Source organism: Lissotriton helveticus, chromosome 2_2, assembly GCF_964261635.1.
Source record: "Lissotriton helveticus chromosome 2_2, aLisHel1.1, whole genome shotgun sequence".
NCBI lineage: Eukaryota > Metazoa > Chordata > Amphibia > Caudata > Salamandridae > Lissotriton > Lissotriton helveticus.
Genome location: NC_136060.1, coordinates 462,364,816 through 462,387,541, shown reverse-complemented (window position 1 = coordinate 462,387,541; position 22,726 = coordinate 462,364,816). Strand labels below are relative to the sequence as shown.

Sequence of the window (22,726 nt, the reverse complement as noted above, 5' to 3'; positions counted from 1 at the left end):
AAAGTTCAAATAAATTAATTTCCTCTGAAACTAAGGTAAAACCTAATGAATATAGCAAAAATAACTGTTGAAGTACCACACTAATAAATGCAAGTAATACACAGTAATCATCGGTAGCAAAAAACTAGGGCCCTTCTTTAGAATTTGGGGAACTGGATACTCTGTGTCACAAAGGTGGCCAATGTTCCCACCGCAGTGTTGCAGATGCATATTAGCCTAAGGCACTTGTAATACGTCAGATAGGATATCTTCCACGTTTTTGACACAAATTCCCATTGCCAAACTCTAAATAAGGCCCTATCTATTTTACTTGTCTGGAATTGCATCATCATTTCGACCAGCTAATCTTGCGCTGTAGGCTATTTCTCTCTTTACAGATAATCAGTGGCTCCTCTACCAACTGGAATGAGTAGCAACTCTCCATTCTTCCAGACTAATATTATGTTGGTGTGCAGAGGTATTCAAAATGCTTTACTCCTCCTCAGTTATTCTCCATCACCTGTTGCTTGATACAACCACTATTTGGCATCATTGTTCATGCAATATGTTGGTACTTGACAAGCACTCTCAACCAGATCACAAGGGAAAAATACAAAGAAAGGTAAAGGAGGGATCTAGGCATATTTGACCCAGCTCTTGCAGCCTTGAACTAAAAGTTGGATGCTGAAGGAACCCAGGAATGTGGCTAACTCTGGGGTGGGTGGTGTTGGATCATGGACTGCGTTCCCAGTGAACGTAGAACTCCAAACCACCAGCGACTAATGAAAGATGACACTAAGACACACAGATTCATCCTGGATTACTCCTTTGCTTTCTCACTCATGGCTGTAAGTTCTGCCCTCCTGGCAAGTAATCTCTTCAAATTTCAGCACTAATGGGTGTGTATTCATTTAGATCACAAGAGAAGGTTCTTTTCCATCTCTAGTTTTCCATCCATCTCCTGCTACGCTTATTCCTTCTTGGAGATTCACATTTATCAGAGTTAAGAGTTGCTCAGGATTGGATTCTTGCTATAAACCTGGTGTTCCAAATTGGCCCAAAGAGAGAGAGAGCAATGACATAATTTTAGTTGAACGTTTATGTAAATATTTTTCACTTGGATTCCTTTTGAATGTAATTCTGAATATTTTAAAATCTGGCATGTGTGGAAAGGAGTTGTTTCCTGACTATCAAGACCATTAGCTATATACAACTGTTTCATCCTGTGCTGTGGTTGTATTGAAGTAAGCTGCCAATGGTTATGAAGGCTGCCGAGCCTGCTTACTGGTACTGACTGAAGACCGTTTTGCTTTTCAGGTCTCTTACAACTGTCTGTTGGCAAACAGACTATTTCCACTGAATGGACATAGAGTGGGATTTGGTCCAGCACTTGATTATAAATCATTGGCTTTCTTGTCTATCTCACTTCTTTGCTCCTGATTTGATGGCTTTCCTCCATATTCTTGCTTGTCCAGCCCCAGGCACATTTTGGTTTCACCATGGTTTGAATGAATAAATGTATCCTTCCGCTGCTGACATCAATCTTTACATTGCAGTACGCAAGGGACTTTTTGTTTAAATCTCTCTGATTTCCCCCCCCCCCCTCCCTGCTCCTTTCACACCCACTTGGCTGATTTAAGAATACGGTTCTCCTAGAAAGTGATTGCACCGGGCAGCCCCCTGATGCCCTTGGTGCCCCCTCCAGCTGTATCAGCTGATGGCCATCTTGAAATGGTTAGTAAACCATTCCAAGATGTCCACCCATGTATGTGCCTGTGCAGCGGCCATCTTGTAATTCTTTTCCCTAAACTAAAAGCAAACAGATTCCAATATGTCTTTCATCCGAGTGCCATTACAATGACCATATTGTAATGGTCTATCTATCTTTCAGTTTAAAGAAAAATCTTTGCAAGTTGGAATTGCACCAAAGAATTTTCTAAGATCTCCGGGGAGTTTAGTCGGGTCAGCGTGTTCTATGGCTTGGGTGACTTCAGGGTGAGCTCCCATAGCCATACAGTTGTCGAGGATAAATTCATTTAAACTAAAGCTGTCCCTGATGAGAGTAAGCCATCCTCACATCACATTAAAACAGTAAGACAAAGTTCGTCATAATGCTTTCCAGCACACATTTAATTGTAGTGGAGTATGTATTCAGATCGTTTCATGGCCGAATTGACAGCTACTGTTTATAGCATGAACTCCATCCCAGACAGAGATCATCTTGCAGTAAAGGACTGCATCCAAATCATCTTGACCATTATTGTAACAATCATTTCTTTCACAGAAAATGCCCTTCCAGGCTGTTTGAAACTGACATGAATTGCACCTTTATGGATACAGGGAAACTGTTGATGTATTACATTTTTTTAACTAAAAGACATACTCTAACTTTTTGGCTCTTCATTTGGAGTTCACGCATGGAGATCAAGAGTCCCTCGTCCTAGTTCTCTTTCCACCTCCTGCTAATGACTACAGGTGGAGGTCCAAGAAAAGGAATGACGTAACGAGAGTGAGAGAATAGGAACTTAGCATAAAGCCATAGCGACAACTAGTTGTATGAGCCAGTGGCACAGAAATTGAAGAAACTACTCCAGAATGGGACAGGTTTACGAGAGAAATCAAGGCTTCTCAAAGGTGGAATAAAAAGAGACATGATTAACACACACATGCATAGAAGTTAAAGTGGTACCTCAAAGGAAAGACCGATGAGCATTGGCGAAGTAGAGGATTCAAGGATATATATATATATATATATATATATATATATTTTACCTACTGGCGATAGCCAGTAGGTATATATAGTTAGGATTTTTTCTCTATGGGATTTCTGAAAATTCTATGTCTAATAACTTTGGCGTTTGGGGACGGAATTGGCTGAAATTTTCATGAAAATGGCACATTTTGTTTCTGAGCAGCCCCTGAAAATTTGGGGGGGTTTCGTCAAGCGGGGGCCGAGAAAAAAGGGGGTCCCAAAACGTGTTTTTAACATTGAGTTTTCCATAGGGCGGTTGGACTCACTTTTAGCTCGAACGGCTGAATGGATTTCCACGAAACTTGGCAAAATTGTAGGGACTGGTAGCCTGATGTGCCTTTGCTATGTCTCAAGATATATGCTCCATTGGTTTTTACGAAAATTAACTTTGAAAAATATATATTGGGCTACATTGGGCTATCTATATGTTGGAGCCCAATGTAGCCCAATGTAGCCCAATGTAGCCCAAAGATGGCCACCAGAGACAAAAGAGCCCAAATGTAGCCCAAATATCAGCCAGATGTAGCCCAACTATAGCCCAGTGACAGAATGTCCCAGAGTGTTCTAAAGAACAACTAGAGCGCTAACAGTCTTACTTATGACAAAAGTATGGCACACCTGAAGTCATCTTGATTGGAATAAAGTGTTAACACTTAAAACATTTAATTTGCAAAGGAACAAAATGAGGGGTTTCATTTTGCCATAGAAATGTTATATATTCACTGAAAAAAACATAGGTTATAGACCATATATAGTTAGGAATTAGCATTTACAAAACCTTGAAAATTCACTGAAAAAACCATAGGTTATAGACCATATATAGTTAGGAATTAGCATTTACAAAACCTTGAAAATTCACTGAAAAAAACATAGGTTATAGACCATATATCGTTAGGAATTAGCATTTACAAAACCTTATTTTACTCACACAAAACCATTGACATTCCATATATAGTTAGTTGCACTAACTATATATCGCACACCCGCAATCCACTGCTGATGATGTCACATATTACATCATTCATGACATGGTCAGTGACATCACTGATGACATCACTGATGACATCACTGATGACATCACTGATGACATCTCAAATGACATCCCTGATGACATGACTGATAACAACATCCAGTGATTTTTTGTTTCTGTAAAGTTTAAATATGTCTTACATATTGAAGATTGAGTGGATGTGTAAGTGTCTGGACGAAGGATTTAGTAGGTGCATGACTAACTGTATGAGTGAGTGATTAAATGTGTCTTACTGAGTGCATGGGTTAGTGACTAAACTGTCTTAATTTGTGCATCATTATGTCTGTTGTTCTGTAAACTGCTGCATGTGTTGATCAGTAGCTGTATGAGTAACTATATGGGTTATTGATTGATTGCCCAAGTATTTGTATGGGAGACTGAGTGTGTGTGTGGCTGGCTGGGAGGTGTGTGACTCTGTGCAGATCAATGTGTACTTGTATCAATAATTGTATAAGAAGGTAAGTATGTGTTAGTATATGTTTGAAAATGTAAGGTGCTCTATGTTTAACTGTATAGACAAGAAAATGGAAGTGTCATTGATTCTTTACATGACTGACTAGGTGAGTGAGTAACTCCATGGATGAGTGGCAGACTGTGAGTGTCTGTATAGGTGTATGAGTGCATATGATAGTGTTGTAAAGATGAGTGATTGTATGTATGAATGATTGTATGGGTGAATGAGTGAAGGTGTGTGTAGACGTAGGAATCAGTGAGTGCGTATGTAGTAACTAGTATTGGTGTGTCAATGGTTTCAAAAATTATACTCTGTATTTAACACTGGGTGAAACAGAGGTTATATTAAAATGTGAGGAGATGCATTGTATTGTCACATGAATGATATCATCAGTGATGTGGTCATTGATGTCAAATGAGATGTCATCAGTGATGTCATCAGTGATGTCATCAGTGATGTCATCAGTGATGTCACTGACCATGTCATGAATGATGTAATATGTGACATCAGCAGTGGATTGCGGGTGCGCGATATATAGTTAGTGCAACTAACTATATATGGAATGTCAATGGTTTTGTGTGAGTAAAATAAGGTTTTGTAAATGCTAATTCCTAACGATATATGGTCTATAACCTATGTTTTTTTCAGTGAATTTTCAAGGTTTTGTAAATGCTAATTCCTAACTATATAGGGTCTATAACCTATGGTTTTTTCAGTGAATATATATATAGCAGCTGCAGTCTCCCAAAACGCCACGACGACAACCGAGAAACCACGCAAATGCAACGTTCTTTTTAGGCACAGGTATTTAATTTCATCGAGTTACCAGATCTTATATATATATATATATATATATATATATATATATATATATATATATATATATATATATATAGTTATACTTTAGCAAGCATGCAGGACTGCTAACAAAGTAAGAGGCACACTCGGAGTCAGATTTTAAAGCTAGGATGCTTTAATCGGTGCTTTACAGTTTCCTCTCCCCTCCAATTCGACAGACGCGTTTCACCTTTGCGGCTTTTTCAACAAAAAAAAAAAATATATATATATATATCAGACTTCCCAGCCCCTGAGGTGTACCGCAAGGTAAGATCTCAAGATTCACAGGAAAGAGATCAGAAACACCTTAAAGCAATGGTTCTTGATGACAGCACAGACAGTGAGAAAACAATAGATGACTTAAAGATGCAATGGTGCTCGAGAAGGACAAGAGGAAAGTGAGAGATCGAATAGCAGGTATAGTTCACCCACTTAGACACGTACCTGCTAGCACATGTACGCAAATTACATTGCAAAACTAGTTGCGTGTGTGCATGTTGCTACCAGCACCAGACAACGCAAAAATGAATGTCCCCAAGTAACCCACATCTAAGGGGCACAAATATAAATAATATAAACTCTGCACACCCTCATATCACTTGTTCATGGGAATCAAACAAACAGAGAGCATTACAAATTGTCTGCAAACGTGTGTACAACATTTTTACTTGGTACATGTGAATGTACTGTAATGCAGTTGAATTTACTAGACTTGCCGAGCAAGGTCCCCTTCACTTATATTTGTAGTTATTTTTTTGGACTAGTTCCTTGATTCTAGCCAGTACTTACTGCTCTGCACAGGGCCCATGAGAATACCAGGATCCACTTTGGCAAAGACCCGCTCTAAGCAAGTAAGGCCTATGGAATATTTCTTTTGGGACCCTTTCTTACAAAACTTAAACCATTTTACCCAAGGTGACCCGGCCAGTTAATAGGGAGGAGGATGCTCTGTCTCCAACTGATAGAATCCTTAGAATGTGCATCATTTGAAAATGCCATGAGGGTACTGCTAAACGTAACAATCTTTGTGCAAATAAATAGGATTGACTACTCTGTAAAAGTTTGTCTGGCTTTGTGAGAAGAGAAAGAGGTAAAAACGTGGCATACAGCGTAAAAGCAAGGATTTGAGAAATCCTCAGGGTCTTGGGCGTGGTGAATGAGTATGCCAACACCCGCATACTGACTGAGTTATATAAGAGAAAACTTGTGCCTTAGGGTGCAAGTAAGCAGTCCATTGAGGTCAAGGATCGGTATTGGAAATGTAATTTCCAAAACCTATTGCTTTCCTGTCATTTTATGTTATAAGGTGAGTGTCAGCTGAGTCATGCAATGAATATTGGTGTCCATCTTTCTGACGGCCAGCTGATTTTATGAGCTGTCTCAAGATAGGTTTATTTGAGCTTTAAGCTGCAATAGAGGCTTTTGAATGTCTCAATCGAGCTACATCCATGTTCATGTGATCTCAGAGCTGGGGTGTTTCCTCCATCTTCTTTCTGCTCTGTAGGGAATGCATTTAAGGCCCGGTGAGGACTGATGGAAGGTACCTCAGTCCCAAGAGATTTTCTTTTGAATATAAAACCGTTTTTACAGTATGGGAATTTCCAATAAAGGGGCACAAAGGCCCATTTAGCCAGTTGATTGGACCAGTCCAGACTCCCGGCTGCGATTGTACATTCGATGATAGAACTAAATGACTCTTCCTCTGTTTTGTTTTCTTCTTCACCTATGTGGAATTATTCTACAGCAGGGATACTCAAAGTAGGGTCCGGGGGCCGCATGCGGCCCTCCTGACCTTTAATTGTGGCCCCCTGGTAACAGCAGTACTGAGCTGCTGTTCACTTAACAGAACATAACAACGCGTCCAGAGATAGGACTCCCATGGGTAGACGATACTCTTCGCTATTTAGGAATCTGGATTGGTCGTGATTCAGCCGCTTTCTTCCAACACAATATGGGACGGATCATAAGGGGTCTGCAGGGGAGTATCGCCTTCTGGAACACCCTCCAGCTCTCCCTGATGGGGAAGATTGCCTTAATTAAGATGGTGGTCCTCCTGCGCTGTCTTAACACTATGCAGGGGTCCTTTTACGAGATACCACACCGGGTTTTTCGGAAATTGGATTCCCTCCTAGTCCTTCTACTATGGAATGGGAAGAGATGCAGAGTGAGTTTGGAGGTCCTGAAACGCAGGTGGGGCGCCGGCGATCTGGAAGTCCCCGACCTGAAGCTGTATTATTTTGCCTCACAACTGCAACATGCTATCGCCTGTTTAGATACAGACCCCTCTTGGGAACGGTCCTTGCTGGCAGGAACTTACGGGAATGGGCAACTGGGATCGCTGCTTTGGCAGGTAGGAGGGCGGCAAGATCATTCCCCCCCGCTGGCACGGTTGGTGGCCGTAGCCTGGGATCGGGTGGTGAGACGCCTCATCCATAACAAGCCATTCGCCCCTGACTTGGATCTGTGGCTAGTGCCATCCTTTGCCCGGATTGCGCGGGTCATGTCTACAGACAAATGGGTAGAGGGAGGGTGCTTGATGCTGGTGGATCTGTACCCAAATGATAAATGTATCACTTATCAGGAGGCGGTTAGCGCCTTTGAGCTCGGTCCCGGACAATTTCTTCAATATGCTAAAATGGCGGCGACCGCGCGGCAACTATGGCCCACGTTCCCGGATGCCCCGGCGCACACTCTTACTTTGGTCACTATGTTGGCAATGGCGGGGGGTCAGAAGTTCGTGACTCACTTATACAGGGCTCTGCGGTAGGATAAAAAGACGAGGCCCTTGGCGATAAAGGGTTTGGTCTCACTTTTCCCGAGTGCATGATTACGATGCCTCAATGGTAATATCGCTGCTTCATACCTGCTGTATATTTTAAAACTGTGTGAGCCTGTGTTTTTGCACATTTCTTCGTCGTTCCATCCTATCGAGTGCATGACTAAGATGCCTCTGCTAATGCTGGTTTTTATTTTCTCTGTGTACTTTTAAACGGTATGTCTTTGCGTTCTTGCACAATCCCTTGCGGCCTCTTACCTGCTTGACGCTTTCCCTGCCAGCGCCCCGGTCCACCACGGGTTTTCCCGATTGTTGTGGAGGGCGCCGTCAAACAGTTGCTGTCCCTGCCCTCATTGGCCTCAGACTGTCACGTGGGGCGCTACACTCAGGCCCAGCCCTATTTTAGGCACTATGGGTCTCTCCACGCATAGCGGACGCGCGCAGCGGGCGCGCGTCGAAGTCGCGCCCAAGTCAAGCCCGTCTGCGTCCATCCGCTCTGCGCCAGGGGCCAGGCGGGCTGGTTCCTGCTCCACTCCCTCTCAAGTAAGCTATCTCTACACCATCCATACCTTATTAAAATACAAGCCCCCTAGGAAAACTTGTCATCACACTCTCTCCCCTGAAACTATACTTCATTCATACTGCAGTAAATGTAACCCCTCTCCTTGGAGATTGTCCAATATTAGAACAAAGCCTTTAGACTCTACGATCCGTGAGCCTTCCTCTGTGGCAAATGAAGTAGATTTCCTTATTAATGTAAGATCCCTTATTAAAAATAACATTGCTTTCAGGGATTTCGTCTCACTAAGGAAACCTTCCTGGGTCTTTATAACCGAGACCTGGGCCTCGGATTCCTCTGGTCGTGATCTTGTAAACGCAATTCCTGTGGGCTACACCTTGACCAGGATGGACAGGTCTGGGCGTTGAGGGGGTGGGTTGGGAATACTGCATAAAGATTCCTTCATTTGTCGAACTGAGCACCTCTCCATTGCCTCAGATTCTTTTGAGGCCATGTATTTTTCTATCAACTCCACTCCTACAGTTTCCTTCTCGGGTATGCTATTTTATGCCCCCCCCCCCGGCGCTAGAACTTCCTTCTGTCAAGACCTGATGAAGTTAGTGGAACCTTTCCTTGATAGACCCAATCTCACTCTTCTAGGGGACACTTTAATTTCCATTTAGAAAACTCCAGCTCCAGAGATACGCTATCCCTAGTAGAAACCCTGGACGCATGTGGCATGATCCAACTTGTGGACAGTCCTACTCACTCAGCAGGCCATACGTTGGATGGGGTGTTCTCTAATGATTCCAGACTGAAGACAGGTACCCTGATCACCTTGGCCTGGTCAGATCATCGGGCTGTGCCCATTGAGCTTATGGTATGCAGTACAGCCCCTGCTCAATCGGACTCCAAGAAATGGGGACTTAAAAGGAATTTCAGGGAGATCAATAATGAAGCCCTAGCCCCATTTCTGTCTAGACTCGGCTCCTCTTTAAATAAGGATACTAACTCCGCGGTAGGGGAGTTCTCCAATATCATCACGGAGGCTGTAGATACTTTAGCTCCCGCTAAACACCACTACTCCGCTCCGCTAGAAAGAGCCCTTCTGCGCCCTGGTTCTCCGACAAGCGCAGACAGCTGAGACAGGGATGTAGAAGACAAGAGAGGCTCTGGCGCGGTAATCTCGATCTCACGGACAAGATAAAACATAAACCTCTCCTAAAAGAATATAAATTAGCGGTTATTGAGGAAAAAAAGGCATTCTGTCAATCTGACCACCTCCCTGAAATCTTCCAAAGATCTTTTTAAGATTATTGACTCCCTCTCTGCCCCCAAGACCATCGATCCTATCGTTGAAACACAGGAGCTCTGTGACAAAATGTCCACCTTCTTCCACACTAAAATTGTCGACATTTATAATGCTCTGGAATGTCTTAATCATCAGTTGGATCTTGTACCTGAGCCTAGTCTGCTCCTTCTCCACCCTCCTGCTCCTGTAGCAGGGACCCAGGCTTCGGAACCTGGGCCGAGTCTGACTGCCTTTCCACTCCTCACCCTCAATGAGACCAACCGCCTCCTTGATAACATCAAATCAGGCTCTCCTTTGGACCCTTGTCCGCTTAAAATCCTGAAGGCCTGCAGGGAGGTGGTTATTCCTCCTCTTCTTGAGGTGATGAACCTGGCAATTACGGAGGGAACCTTTCCCCTCTCCTGGAAACAGGCGGTCGTCAAGCCTCTCTTGAAGACGGCCTCTCTTGACCCCGCAGTACTGAAAAACTTTCGACCGATTTCTTTGCTTCCGGCCCCCGCTAAGATTCTTGAGGCCCATCTTAATCGCCACCTTACCACTATTTTGGATGACTCAGGCCTGCTGGACATTTCGCAGCATGGCTTTCGAAAGTCCCATAGTACTGAGTCTGCCCTTACGGTGGTCGTCAACAACATCCGCTCGAGGGTCGACAGGGGCCAGATCACTCTTCTGGTCTTACTCGATCTTACGGCAGCTTTCGACACCCTGTCTCCCCTGGTCCTGGTTGCCAGGCTCAGGGAGATAGGAGTGGGAGCCTCAGCCCTTAGTCTTCTTACTTCCTTCCTACATCAGAGGGAACAAAGAGTGAAGTTGGGTGACTTTCTGTCCTCCCCCAAGCCAGTGCAGTGTGGGGTGCCCCAGGGATCTTCCTTAAGTCCTACCCATTTTAATATTTACGTCGCCCCACTTGCCAGGGTAGTGAGGTCGTATGGTTGTGAGGTGTTGTCGTATGCCGACGACACCCAAATCATGGTATCCCTTACACAGTCTGAGTGAATCTGCCCTCAACTTCAGAACCTGCATGGAGGCAGTTTCCCAGTGGATGATACGAAATTTTCTAAAACTCAATGGGGAGAAGGCGGAGGTCTTGATTTTTGGGGGCCACCAAGACATCTGGTTTAATGACTGGTGGCCGTACTCCTTGGGTGTTAGTCCTACTCCCTCACATTCCGCCAAGAATCTGGGGGTCCTGATTGATACCTCTCTCTCCTTTGACCGTCAGGTCAGCAGGACGGTCTCCACCTGCTGTGGTATCATCAGGATCCTCAGAAAGATTGCGGCCTACCTCTCCCTGGATGCCCGAAAACAGGCTGCAGTGGTTCTGGTCTCTTCGAGACTGGACTACTGTAATGCTCTGTATGTGGGCATGAATAAGAGCCTTATCAATCGCTTACAGATGGTGCAGAATGCTGCGGCCAGGATGGTGCTCAATCTTCCTAGGCTCTTTTCTGCATCCCTGGCCAGGAAATCTCTTCATTGGCTCCCTGTCGAGTCCAGGATTACATTTAAGCTTCTCTGTCTCGCTCATGGGGCAGTTTATGGCCCTGGCTCAGAGAGCATTAGGTCTCTCCTTCATACCTATTCTCCCTGCAGGACCCTCCGGTCATCCTCAAAAAATCTCCTATTCGTCCCTAGATTTGCCAAAGCAAGATGGGGAGGGAAAGCCTTTGTCACCATAGTTCCTAAGCTTTGGAATTCTCTTCCTCCTGAGCTGGTGGGATTACCCTCTTTGGCGCGTTTTCGCAAAGAACTTAAAACTTGGTTTTTCTGTCTGGCGTATTCTTAGATGTGTACTCGGCGAATTTGAGATGCCCTTTTTAAATTTGGGCGCATTGATGCCCTTGGGCTAAGTTGCGCGGTACAAATTCCCAAATAAATAAAAAAAAATAGATGGCAGCAGGCGTGTCCACAGGAGATCACTCCCCGTGAATGGGAAAAAATACATGTGTGCGGAAGGTGTCAGTGAGCAACCTCTTTAAACATATCCAATATAATATTATACACATGACCTACCTCTCCCCTAAACGTCTCCAGACCATAGACAATGCCAGGGATGCCCATTGCCCAAGATGTCGCAGCCCCTTGGCAGGCTTTGTGCATATGGTATGGGCGTGCCCGGTCTTCCAATCATATTGGGTGTCGGTTCTGGAGGTCTTGGTGAAGGTGTTGGGATGGGTAATAGATTTGTACCCACACCCCTGCCTCCTAGGTTTAATCCCCCGGGACCCCAAGTGAAGGATGAGCAGACTGTTTTTGCTACTAGGCCTGGTTACAGCCCATCGCCGTATTGCGATCCATTGGTTGTCCCCACAGGGTCCGACGCTGCAGAAATGGAAGGCAGATCTGAGGGAATGGGCGCTGGCAGAAGAAGAGCACATGAGGCACACAAGGAGGGATGGGAAGCTACCTGAGGTCCTACAGGCCTGGGGGGTAATGTTTCAAGAGTTGGTGGGATTGGATGCCCCTTTGACGCAAACTATCTCTGAATTGGGAGACTCCGGGCGGGGAGAGGCTCAGTCTCAGGGCGACGTGACATATGGTGACCCATTATAGGAAGCGGATGGCATAGACCCTAACTTACACCCTTTAATTTCCTTTTTGACCAAGATTGGGTAAACCGAACACACAAAGGTTTTTTCCGGACCCGGCAGCGGGAGGGGGAGGGGGGGGGGAGAGTTGGGAGAAGAATCAAGGACGGGGGGGAGGGCGGTTAAGGGAGTTTCCATAGTGTTCGATAAGGTTTATGCGATGTATAACTGTACAGTGAGTACACGAGGGGCAGATACGGGCCTCCACTATCCTCGTTACTGTTATGCAACTAGCCGATTGTTAAAGTTATTCAGAGGATTACTCATGACTAAGAGCGATTATGCTGTATGTTTGTACCTTACTGGATTTACTGTGCTGGATATGAAAATTGAAGAACATGATCAATAAAGTTTTTTTTAAAAAGTATAAAAAAAACAGAACCTAACAATTCAGAAAGGTGCAAAACAAACGGGAATATTTTATTTACAGGTTTTACACATTAGCTAAAGTAACCATAAAGAAAAAAACAAAGTGCCCTAGATAAATGTATCTTTAGGAACACCTTTAGTTTTAAAGACCGCTTTCGTTTTAAACTCTCTGCAAAGAAGTGTATTTTATTAACATGCATGAGAGTTTTACCATAGTAGATCAGATTATCACTGCATTGAGAGCCATTTATTTGCAGTGATAGTTTTAAAACAAGATCTTGGAATCTTTCATGCCGACCACATTCTGAAAAGATTGCTATTAGTGAACCAAGATGGAAGTCATTCGTCAGGTGTACCTTGTGATAGCCTTCGTTGTTATATAATTGGAACACAATTATAGTTTATTAAATAAACTTGAGAAGGTTTTGTACCTTACATATCCTATTCCTGAACTCTGATACGTATTTTAAGGGTCTCCCAGGTGTGTTAATGAAGAAATAGGTACCAAAGTGAAATTAACAAATTGCCTAGGATCACACAATTTCTTCAATTGAGGAAGCCAGGACTGATACCAGGTGTTCCGGTTTCACATTTTGCGATTCTGCCACCAGATGAGTATCTCATGAGAATGGAGCATAGGTGGTAGACAGAAGTCATGTGAAGGCTTGGTTTGTTGTTCACACCATGCATCCGCTTCGTGTACCCCTACGCTCACCTTTTATCAGCCCGACCCTCCCATTATTTTCATCGGTGCGGCCCTCAGGCATGCCACAGACAGCACTTTGCGACCCCCCGGGAAATGTTTGTGAGTACCCATGTTCTAGTGGATTCTTTGGCTAGCATTCTGTTGGACGAGAGAAATTATATAAAAATGTGATATGTGGTAATACTGCTTTTTTTTCAAATTGAGAGTGGATTAAGAGAAAAAATTAAGTGCTTTTAAATTTCTGTCTTTATAAAACTTGTCTCCTTTCTTCTTGTTTCAGGGCTATGCCTTGTACACTGAGGGACCTTGTGATCACCCAAGAAAATGGTCATAAATCTCTGCCTGCCACAGTTTAGGCCCAAAATTCACTGCAACAAGGTAACAATACTTCAGTATACAATACCTTTAACATGTTTGCGATTAACAGATTTTTTTTCTACACTCGCACATTAGTGATACTAAATTGATATTTCAGGATTCGCCTCCTTTTTAGCCCCACAGATATTAAATAAGGGAATGCAGCACTTCATTCAAATTTAAACGGCTGTCCCAACTAATTTACCAAAGAAGTAACTTCATTTATTAAAGTAGTAACATGATAAAGCTGCAACTTTTGTCAGCTTCATACTAGCAGGTCTTGGCTGAAAAGGGGAGTTTCCTAGGTTTAGTGCAGAAAAATCTAAGATGCTTTCAAAGACAAGGAAACCTCTTTTTTTATGGACCCACAGCAGCAATATGGAATATACTGGGACATTGTGGTATCATTGCTTGAAGGTTTGAGCTCCCTTTTCTTGATACCTCTCCAAAGCTTGAATTCGTTCCTACTTCCCCTTTTTAGGGCTCGGCCTACATTCCACGAAGTGGGTGTGGCTTTAGAGTCCTTTTTGTGAGGAGTTCCAAAATCTAACCTACGAATTCCAGAGAAGCGCGTGAATTTTGATCGTTATTTATGGCAGCTGCATGGCAATTGGCCCTCGTATGGCTGTGTTTTTACAAGCCAGCACGCAATAGGCCATAGTCTGTTGAGTTGCTCCGCTTCCTGCATATTCCGTGCGGACACGTGCAGCAGAAGGCTATATTTCATCAATTACCAGCTGTCAGGGGCCGCGGTAATTGAAGCCTGATGCCGGGCAAGCGTGCCCCATTCTTTGCTGTGTGCTCCTTCACCGTGCATTTTTTAACAATAGCGATCACGAAAGTGATCGCTTTCAATGCTGCTATATTGCCATCGCATGTATTTATTTATTTATTAACATGCCGGTTCTTAGTAAAGTACATGTCAAAGGCTAAGAAAAGTAGGTTATTGCAGTGAACTATATCAATAATGGACGTTTCGCAGGAACAATTGCACAAGAAAACTGTTCCACCCTGTTATACAGTTTTTTTTTTCATTTATGCGTAACTATTGAATTGGGTCTACAATGGCTCACGGGTACACGCTAAGCTGCTCTTGATTTGTTTGAGGCTCTGTAAAGAACGTCAGCCCAGATTTGTACAGGATCAACAAATCTTTGTAGTTTCAATGCCTCCTCCCTTCTCAGCCGGGACAAGCCCCTGCCCTCGGAGCACACTGTGTTCACTTTGTTGTGCGGCGTCCAAAGGGGCACTGAACCGCTGGTAACTGGCAGTGCTGGAGTGTATTAAACACACAAACCCTTGGTAACAGGACATAAGGATTATTATAGTGGGAGTGCAGAGTGTGAAGTAGTGAGTGCAGAGTGTGAAGTAGTGAGTGCAGAGTGTGAAGTAGTGAGTGCAGAGTGTGAAGTAGTGAGTGCAGAGTGTGAAGTAGTGAGTGCAGAGTGTGAAGTAGTGAGTGCAGAGTGTGAAGTAGTGAGTGCAGAGTGTGAGTGCAGAGTAGCGAGTGTGCAGAGTAGCGAGTGTGCAGAGTAGCGAGTGTGCCGAGTAGCGAGTGTGCCGAGTAGCGAGTGTGCCGAGTAGCGAGTGTGCCGAGTAGCGAGTGTGCCGAGTGCCTGTTCCAGAGAGAGCAGGGTATGCTTACACGGTGCACTGACACACAGGAGCTAAAACAAAGAACAGCTGAGCATGTGGGAGCTTCATTGAGGCAGCCGGCCCTCTGTGAAGGGAGCAGCAAGGAGGGGATGCCTCAACCAATCAAGCGCAGCTACTCACAACCTACTGTACGATTACAACACAGGCCAAAGGGCAGAGCTAGGTCTTTTCGCATTACGCAGGGTGAGCAGTGTGTGAGTGTGTAGGGTGAACAGTGTGTGAGCGTGCAGGGTGAGCAGTGTGTGAGCGTGCAGGGTGAACATTGTGTGAGTTTGTAGGGTGAGCAGTGTGTGAGCGTGTAGGGTGAGCAGTGTTTGAGCGTGTAGGGTGAGCAGTGTGTGAGCGTGTAGGGTGAGCAGTGTGTGAGCGTGTAGGGTGAGCAGTGTGTGAGCGTGTAGGGTGAGCAGTGTGTAGGGTGAGCAGTGTGTGAGTGCAGGGTGAGCAGTGTGTGAGTGTTCAGGGTGAGCAGTGTGTGAGCGTGTAGGGTGAACAGTGTGTGAATGTGCAGGGTGAACAGTGTGTGAGTGTGCAGGGTGAACAGTGTGCGAGTGTGCAGGGTGAACAGTGTGTGAGTGTTCAGGGTGAACAATTCCAATCCAAACCACATAATTCCATTACACACCACATAATTCCATTACACACCACATGCATACACTCCATAACACATGGCTAAAAGACATTGCCATTTACAATGCCATTAGCTCTAACTCAAATAAATCCGAAACCTATTGCATTTCAAATGCTTTTCACACGCCTTCCCATCTCAGTAACTCCGCTGCCCTAGCCTTGGGTTAAGCATCCTTCAGCGCCATGAAACCGCCTGGTATATGCGCGCTATATAAATCCCTGTAAATTCAAATTCAATGCTTGTTTACATTGTGGCCTGTCTTATCATAACACATTTTCTCCTTTTCTGTAATTTTTCCTATCTCTTTATCTATCCTTTTCCCTGCTTGTTTTTCATTCTGTTTGTTGCTTTCCCCTCACAAAGCATGCCTTGATGGTACCTCCTATGAGTCCTATTTCTGTATCCCTTAACAGCATGGCCAGAGAGTACACCTTGTATGGTGTGCTCCCTGCAAGTCAGTCCATCTCTTGCAGAGATGGACCACATCCATGCTCCCACAAGATTGGTCTACTGCTCCTGCCAAGGCCACACCACTGAGTCATGGAGGATGGTCTTGGACTTTCCTTCATGGACACTTAACTCCCATAACTTACTGTATCCCAGAGACAAAAGGGCACTGTGCAAACCTCTTTGGTTTGGAAACTCTCACCCTAGCAATACATATATGTTTTTTATGTGCAGACGTTTGCTCGTTTTCTGAGTTGTAGCTTTCACCCTTTGGCTCTGTTCATCAACTGTGTCCACACAAAAAGGTAGCATGGCCAAGCAAAAGAAGCAGAAGACCTAACTCTTCTAGTTCTCACAGTAGCTTTTAGAAACATACATTTCAGACATTTCTTCAGCTTTAGTAATTTAGCCCAATACAGCACTTTATTGAATTTGTTTCCATAAGTCATTTACAAATTTAGCTGTATCCAATTATTCTTTGAAACTTCTAACCAGTCTGCACATAATACATTTATATTGATTAACCTTATGAAAAGGTCCTTATACATTTCTATTCATGCCACAAGTAAAAGTTGTTTTAACATATATTTTCCAATAAAAAAAAGAAAGAAAATCAGCTCATTGTACACTGTTCAAACCCACTTTACAGAACAAAAAAGATGAAGCCTAACCCGTTTGCTGTCCAATTGGTACTTAGTTATTGGATTTTTTTTTCTCCATGCTTCCTTTTGCTGATGGTTGCACAGATGACTCTAATGCTGGCAGTAGTCAGACGTTTGAAACCTGATGTTCTTGTGCCACTTTTAAGATAACTAGGTAGCAGAAATTGTTCCAAAAGTAAGTTCTTTTAACCCCCTTGGCTATTAAGCCTTTTCCTCCTAGAATGTTAAGCCTTTTTAGATTGAGCCTAGCGGGAGCACGCATGCTCTGCGAGACTGCTGTTGTAGAGTGTGGGAGAGAAGCCGCGGCCACTCTCTTCCCATATTATTCATTGGCTTGTGTCATTGTCTTTCATAAATGCTACCTTCTGATTCGTTAATATGCTTGTTAGTTCCTCCTTAGTACGGCCTTGTCTTCATTTATACCTACCCATGGCAACTGGCCTCTTTACTTCGGTTGTTACACAGAACCTGTTATTTAGTCTGTAAGCACTATTTACTTTATTGAGTTTCTCTTACTGCAGGCCGGACATGCGCTGACATTGATCAGTCACTGCAGATGCAGCTCAACTGGTGCACTTCGGAAAACTTGGTGTTCCTTGTTGACGGAACGGGGTACGTAATAGACGGAAATAGCAAACAAGCATTGGCATAGCCAATAGGTCTCGCTTTTGGGACCTTATAAGTATTTAGCTATGCAGAACAATATCCTTGGTTCAATAACATCAACTGTTGCATGACTAAAAACTCATAAGGTCACAAAGGCGAGACCTATTGGCTATGCCAATCCTTGTTAGTTCATTGTTCCTATCTGTGAAACCAGGTTTTCAAGGAACGGAAGGGGATGGCGATGACATACCCTTTATTAATAAAGACTCAGAAGCCTCCATCAGTCAAAGCGGCAAAACAAGGGTTATGTGAGGGTCAGTGCTCCAGGTTTAGAGTATGCTTTAAAAATATATATACTTTTTAGTAACCAGTTGCTCGATACTTTCCATATACATCAGCAATACAGGGTGTACTCGGGCACCATTAGAGGAGTAATACAATTTCAAACAAATGGGTTTCACAATTCCGGAGCCCATCATCTTGTGTCCTAATCTCATCAATTATGACAATTCCCTGGCTCAGATACCAATTAACGTCTACATTTTTCCCAGTGGGACCACATTTTTTGCCATTGTTTTGGGGCATCCTCTACGAAGATAAATCACTTTCTCCCCCTGCTGACACCAATCTAGGTCTCGTTTCCAGGCCCCCACCCTCAGTAAATCCGCTGCCCCCCATGATCTTGCGATGTTCCTCTTTGCCACTCCAGAGGCCAACATAAGCCATGTTTTGGCATAGAGGATGATTTTTAACCAGTGTATTTACCCACAAAAAAGGGGATTATTGGGGATGATGGAGGAGGTGGTGGGATGGAAAGAAAGGTGATCCACTAATCGGCACTCAGATAAACAGTTCTCTAGTGTGCGCGGAGTGTTTTTCTGTCTCTGTTAAGAACCCTCATACTGGCTATATATTACTAGTGCGAGGCACGTGGTCACTTGTGTTATGACTACCCCCGCTATATCCCCTATTCTCTGTGTTAAACACAATTCAGTAGTGGGTATATGGTACCGGTTGCTGTTTATCATCAAGGGAAAAAGCCATATATGCAAATGTTTTTGGTATGTTGTCGTTTTCTTGTTAAGAGCCCTCTGAATATCATCATTCAGTCCCCTGACATGGGTGCATAACCTGAAGATGCACCTTTGTTCCTTCTCGAACAGTCTCTCCCGGGTGTTTCTCATAATTGTGGACCATCCCCAGGAGGACCCATCTCCTTCTGTCTGGGTGTGGTTATATTCAAGAAAGGACAGGTCATCTTTGTAGTTCTGCGCCTGCATCAGATATTACTCCTATTTAATTAGTCTGTGTGTTCACTGTTCTTGTGGTTTTTCCTAGGTTCAGGAATTCTCGTGGGTTGGTAATCTAGCAGATACAATTTTTTGTATTGCAGCTAGTGGGTTTTAAAAGACTCCATTTCTCTCTGCGACAAATCTCAGTTTCTTTTGAATGGATTGTTTGGTGGCAAACATTACAGTGACCACATGCCCAATGACACACTATACGGGTGAGACCCCACTTTTGTGTGATGTTTCCAGACACAACTGCCTTTCTCAGTGTCGTATGTACGAAGATATCTTGAATTGTTTCATAGTTTGAATGAAAATGAAGATTCCTGAATCAACCAATATTCAGAGTTCAGAATAGCCCACCTCTTTGTGATGATCTTCTTAATGTTATTGGACATAGAGGTGAAAGTGGTGTCTCAAGTAAGCTTCTGACTTTTTTCCATACTGTTTGTCCCTAAAGGGAAGCCATTTTGTTGTTACTGGCTTTTTTCATGCCTTTATATGATGGTCACTAGATAGTTTAGTATTCTTAGTTTTTCTGTCAGTCCACAGTCTGTAGAAATTGCAGCACCATTGATAATTTTGACAAAGGCATAAAACATGACCATAATGTAGGTTCATCATTAGTGCCTGCGGATGTTGGCAACAGCATCTTACTTTCTGTCTCCCTGTTATTAATCTTTGTCCACAGGGTACCATTCTCAATACTGATTGAGAAATCCAAGAAGGATATCTCCATTTCAGAGACTGCGTATGTGAATTTTATATGCGGGTCCACGGAATTGATCATTAAATCTCCTCAAATCTACCTCTTGACCTTTTCAAACAACCAAAATGTAATTGACAAAATGATGCCATCAGTGAATTTGGACCTTATAAGGCGTTGGTTTCCGATAGGACGAAATCATTCTCAAAATGATACATATGATAACATGCCAGACTTGGGACAAAGAATGGCCCATTGAAGTCCCTTGAGTTTGCAAATCCAGGGTTTTCTTAAATTGAAAGTCGTTTGCTTTATGGCACGAGTCGCACGTTCCGTAACAAAATAAATTGGTGTCTGAGAATTCAAGTCAGAGGTCCATAGTAGGTCCTCAACGACCCTGAAGGTGGCATCCTGCATTATACTGGTTTAGAGGGCCCCTACATCCAATGTTATCAGTAGGTGTTTAGTACCCACCTCATTAATTTTGTTGATCAAGTTAAATACATCCTTAGTGTTTTAAGTGTTTTTCAAGAAAAATAGTGCGTCTTCCACCATTAGTCTGAGAAAGTGATCACTAAACCTTGATAGGTGTTCCAAAACTGAGCCCATTCCTACTACAATGACATGTCCTGGTGGGGGGATCTTTACCTTTTGAGTCTTGGGCAAAATGTTGAAGTGCGTAATCTTAGGATGTGAGTTTATACAAAATTCGGATTCCTTTCTGATAATCCAACCATTCAATTCAGCACCATGAACCATAATTTGTATGTTGATGGAGGTATGTAGGGTCTTGGGTAATATTTCTGTGCCTCTTGGAACTCTTATGAGCTGGCTTGATAGTGATGAACTTGTCCTCCAACAGCGATTGGATGGCCTCTATTTCCGCTCTATTGATGTTTCTATAGGGTTTCTTTAAATCCAAAACACATATATTATTTAGGACTGCTTTTTCAAAGGTTTGTATTTCTACTGGTATTGCTGCTTCAGGTGAAGTGAAAGTTGAGCTGTAACTCACTCCCTTGTTCTTATTGTCATCCCTTACTGGCTTGCCTTTAAAGAAGACCTGTAGACTGATATTGTGAAAAAATTTAATAGGTCACAGTGTCGTCTGAAAGGGACCTCATTAGGGGTCAAGAGGAAACCCAGTCCCTTGTTGATCGCCCTTCTTCGGTAACAGTGAGCTCTCTGTTTGACAAATCTATCACTTGGTTGTTTTTCTCTCCTCCTTCCCTTTGCTCCGCATCACAATCTGTGGTTCTTCTGCCCCCCATATTACACCTCTCAAATATACATGGCCTACTCCCTCCAACTTATTTGCACCTTCTGCTCAGTGAACTACTATTGGACCACATCTTCAATACTCTCCTCCAAATCGCTAACCCTTTGATCTCTCACACAAGCATTGCTAATGACATGACCGCTGTACCACTTTAATGCAAAAATCCTGCAAAGCTTCTTCACGCAACCTCCAATTCTGCTTATGCATTCCTCCGCAATATAGAACTGGAGCAACTCTCTAGTCCTGTCCAAACAACACACCTTCTTATATATTGGCTGAAACAACAAGCACCTTTCTTATCCACCCATGCATGCCTCTGAGATTGAGATACCAGTGCTTCAAATCTACACTAGCCCTCATGCCCGCTCCCCTCTGCTACAATTCTCCTATCCAGCTTGCCCAGTCTGCTACCTGTCTACCTGCTATCCTCTTCTGTTTGTGCGCCTCTGCTCGTTTCTTGCCCCGTTTTCCCTTTTCTGCTAATTTTTCTGCCCCGTTTTCTTTTTTCTGCTAATTGTTCTGCCCTCTATGTTCCCTTTTTTGTCTTAGTTTCTTACTACCTCCCACCACCCAGTGGGACACCCACCTCCCCAGGACCTACTTAATGGAGGCCCCAGCGCGACCCCGTTGAGGCAAGTCCTCATTCCAGCTCCCCCGTGACAGATCCCCTGTCCATCTTGCCCACAGTCCTCTACCCTCTGCTGCCTGTCTACCTGCTGCCCTCTGTTTGTGCCTCTTCTTCTCTGTTTTGCCTTTTCTGCTAGTGTTTCTGCCCTCTGTCTTGCCTTTTATGCTTGTTTTTCTGCCCTCTGTTTTACCCTCTTGTTATATCCTGAATTAGATATGATGTATTCTCTCCTTAGTTCTCTGCTACCTGCTGCTCAGCTTGTGTGTGTGTGTGTGTGTGTGTGTGATGTCATAGAATTAGAATGTTTATGTATGCTTGAGAGATCAGTTGGCGTGAGCAGGCTGAGCAGCAGGAGGCTGCTCCTGGTGGGGCATTTATATGGCATCGTGATGACACCTTATCCTGTAACTAAGACTATTATCATTAAATAAACTTCATTATCAAAATCTACATGATCTGCCTACAGAGGATCATTCTTTCATTGTAACCATGGCAACGATTGGAGAACTTACTTGCATGTGAAAATGTCAAGTCTACAAGAAACTAAGTGAAAGAGGAACAGCAGGAAGATAAAGAATACAAGAGACTAAGTGAACTCATTACTGAAACTAAGAGGAAATAAGTTAATGCCTTCAAGAAAGATGAATGCCCTGAAAGCCCCATCAGTGTCCGCAACATCTGACAGCCTGCAGTCTACTCCACTGTGAAGGGCGTTTTGGGACTTGCATTTTGGTGAGTGAGCTTGCAGTCATCAACCTTATTTAAGGGTCTATGATTCTTTAGGTCCTGGATGCCAACACAGGAGAACTTGCATATTCAGCATTTCATTTTGTGGCGGAGTGAACCGGTGGCAAGTGGGTATTTACCTGCGTGAGTTTAAAGTGTATGCTAGCCATCGTGAAGCAAGTAAAATTGTACAATAAATAAATAAATAAATAAATAAATACAGGCGGTAAGTGTAGGAGGCGAGACACTCTAAGGGCAAAGGTATTTTTTCTTTACATACCTGCAGCCTCTGTGAGTATCTTTATATGCATGTTTTTAACCCCATCTCAGGCTAAACGGTTGGGGAAGATGTTGTATTATATAAGTGATCTCCAGTAGTCCAGGTGTAAGATGGTTTATTAAATAGTTAAGATCAAGAGCCCCACCAGTGTTGTATAGTT

At 43.6% G+C, this 22,726-nt stretch overlaps 1 protein-coding gene across 1 annotated transcript in view; it reads left to right on the top strand.

The window, feature by feature from the left end:
• The window catches only part of UBOX5 (U-box domain containing 5), a 130,728-nt gene that overhangs the window by 7,388 nt on the left and 100,614 nt on the right, over positions 1-22,726 (top strand). The window contains exon 2 of the mRNA XM_078678709.1: positions 13,583-13,680. Coding sequence (XP_078534835.1) covers positions 13,627-13,680 — 54 coding nt within the window. The 5' untranslated portion in view covers positions 13,583-13,626. The remainder of the gene's footprint in view (positions 1-13,582; positions 13,681-22,726) is intronic.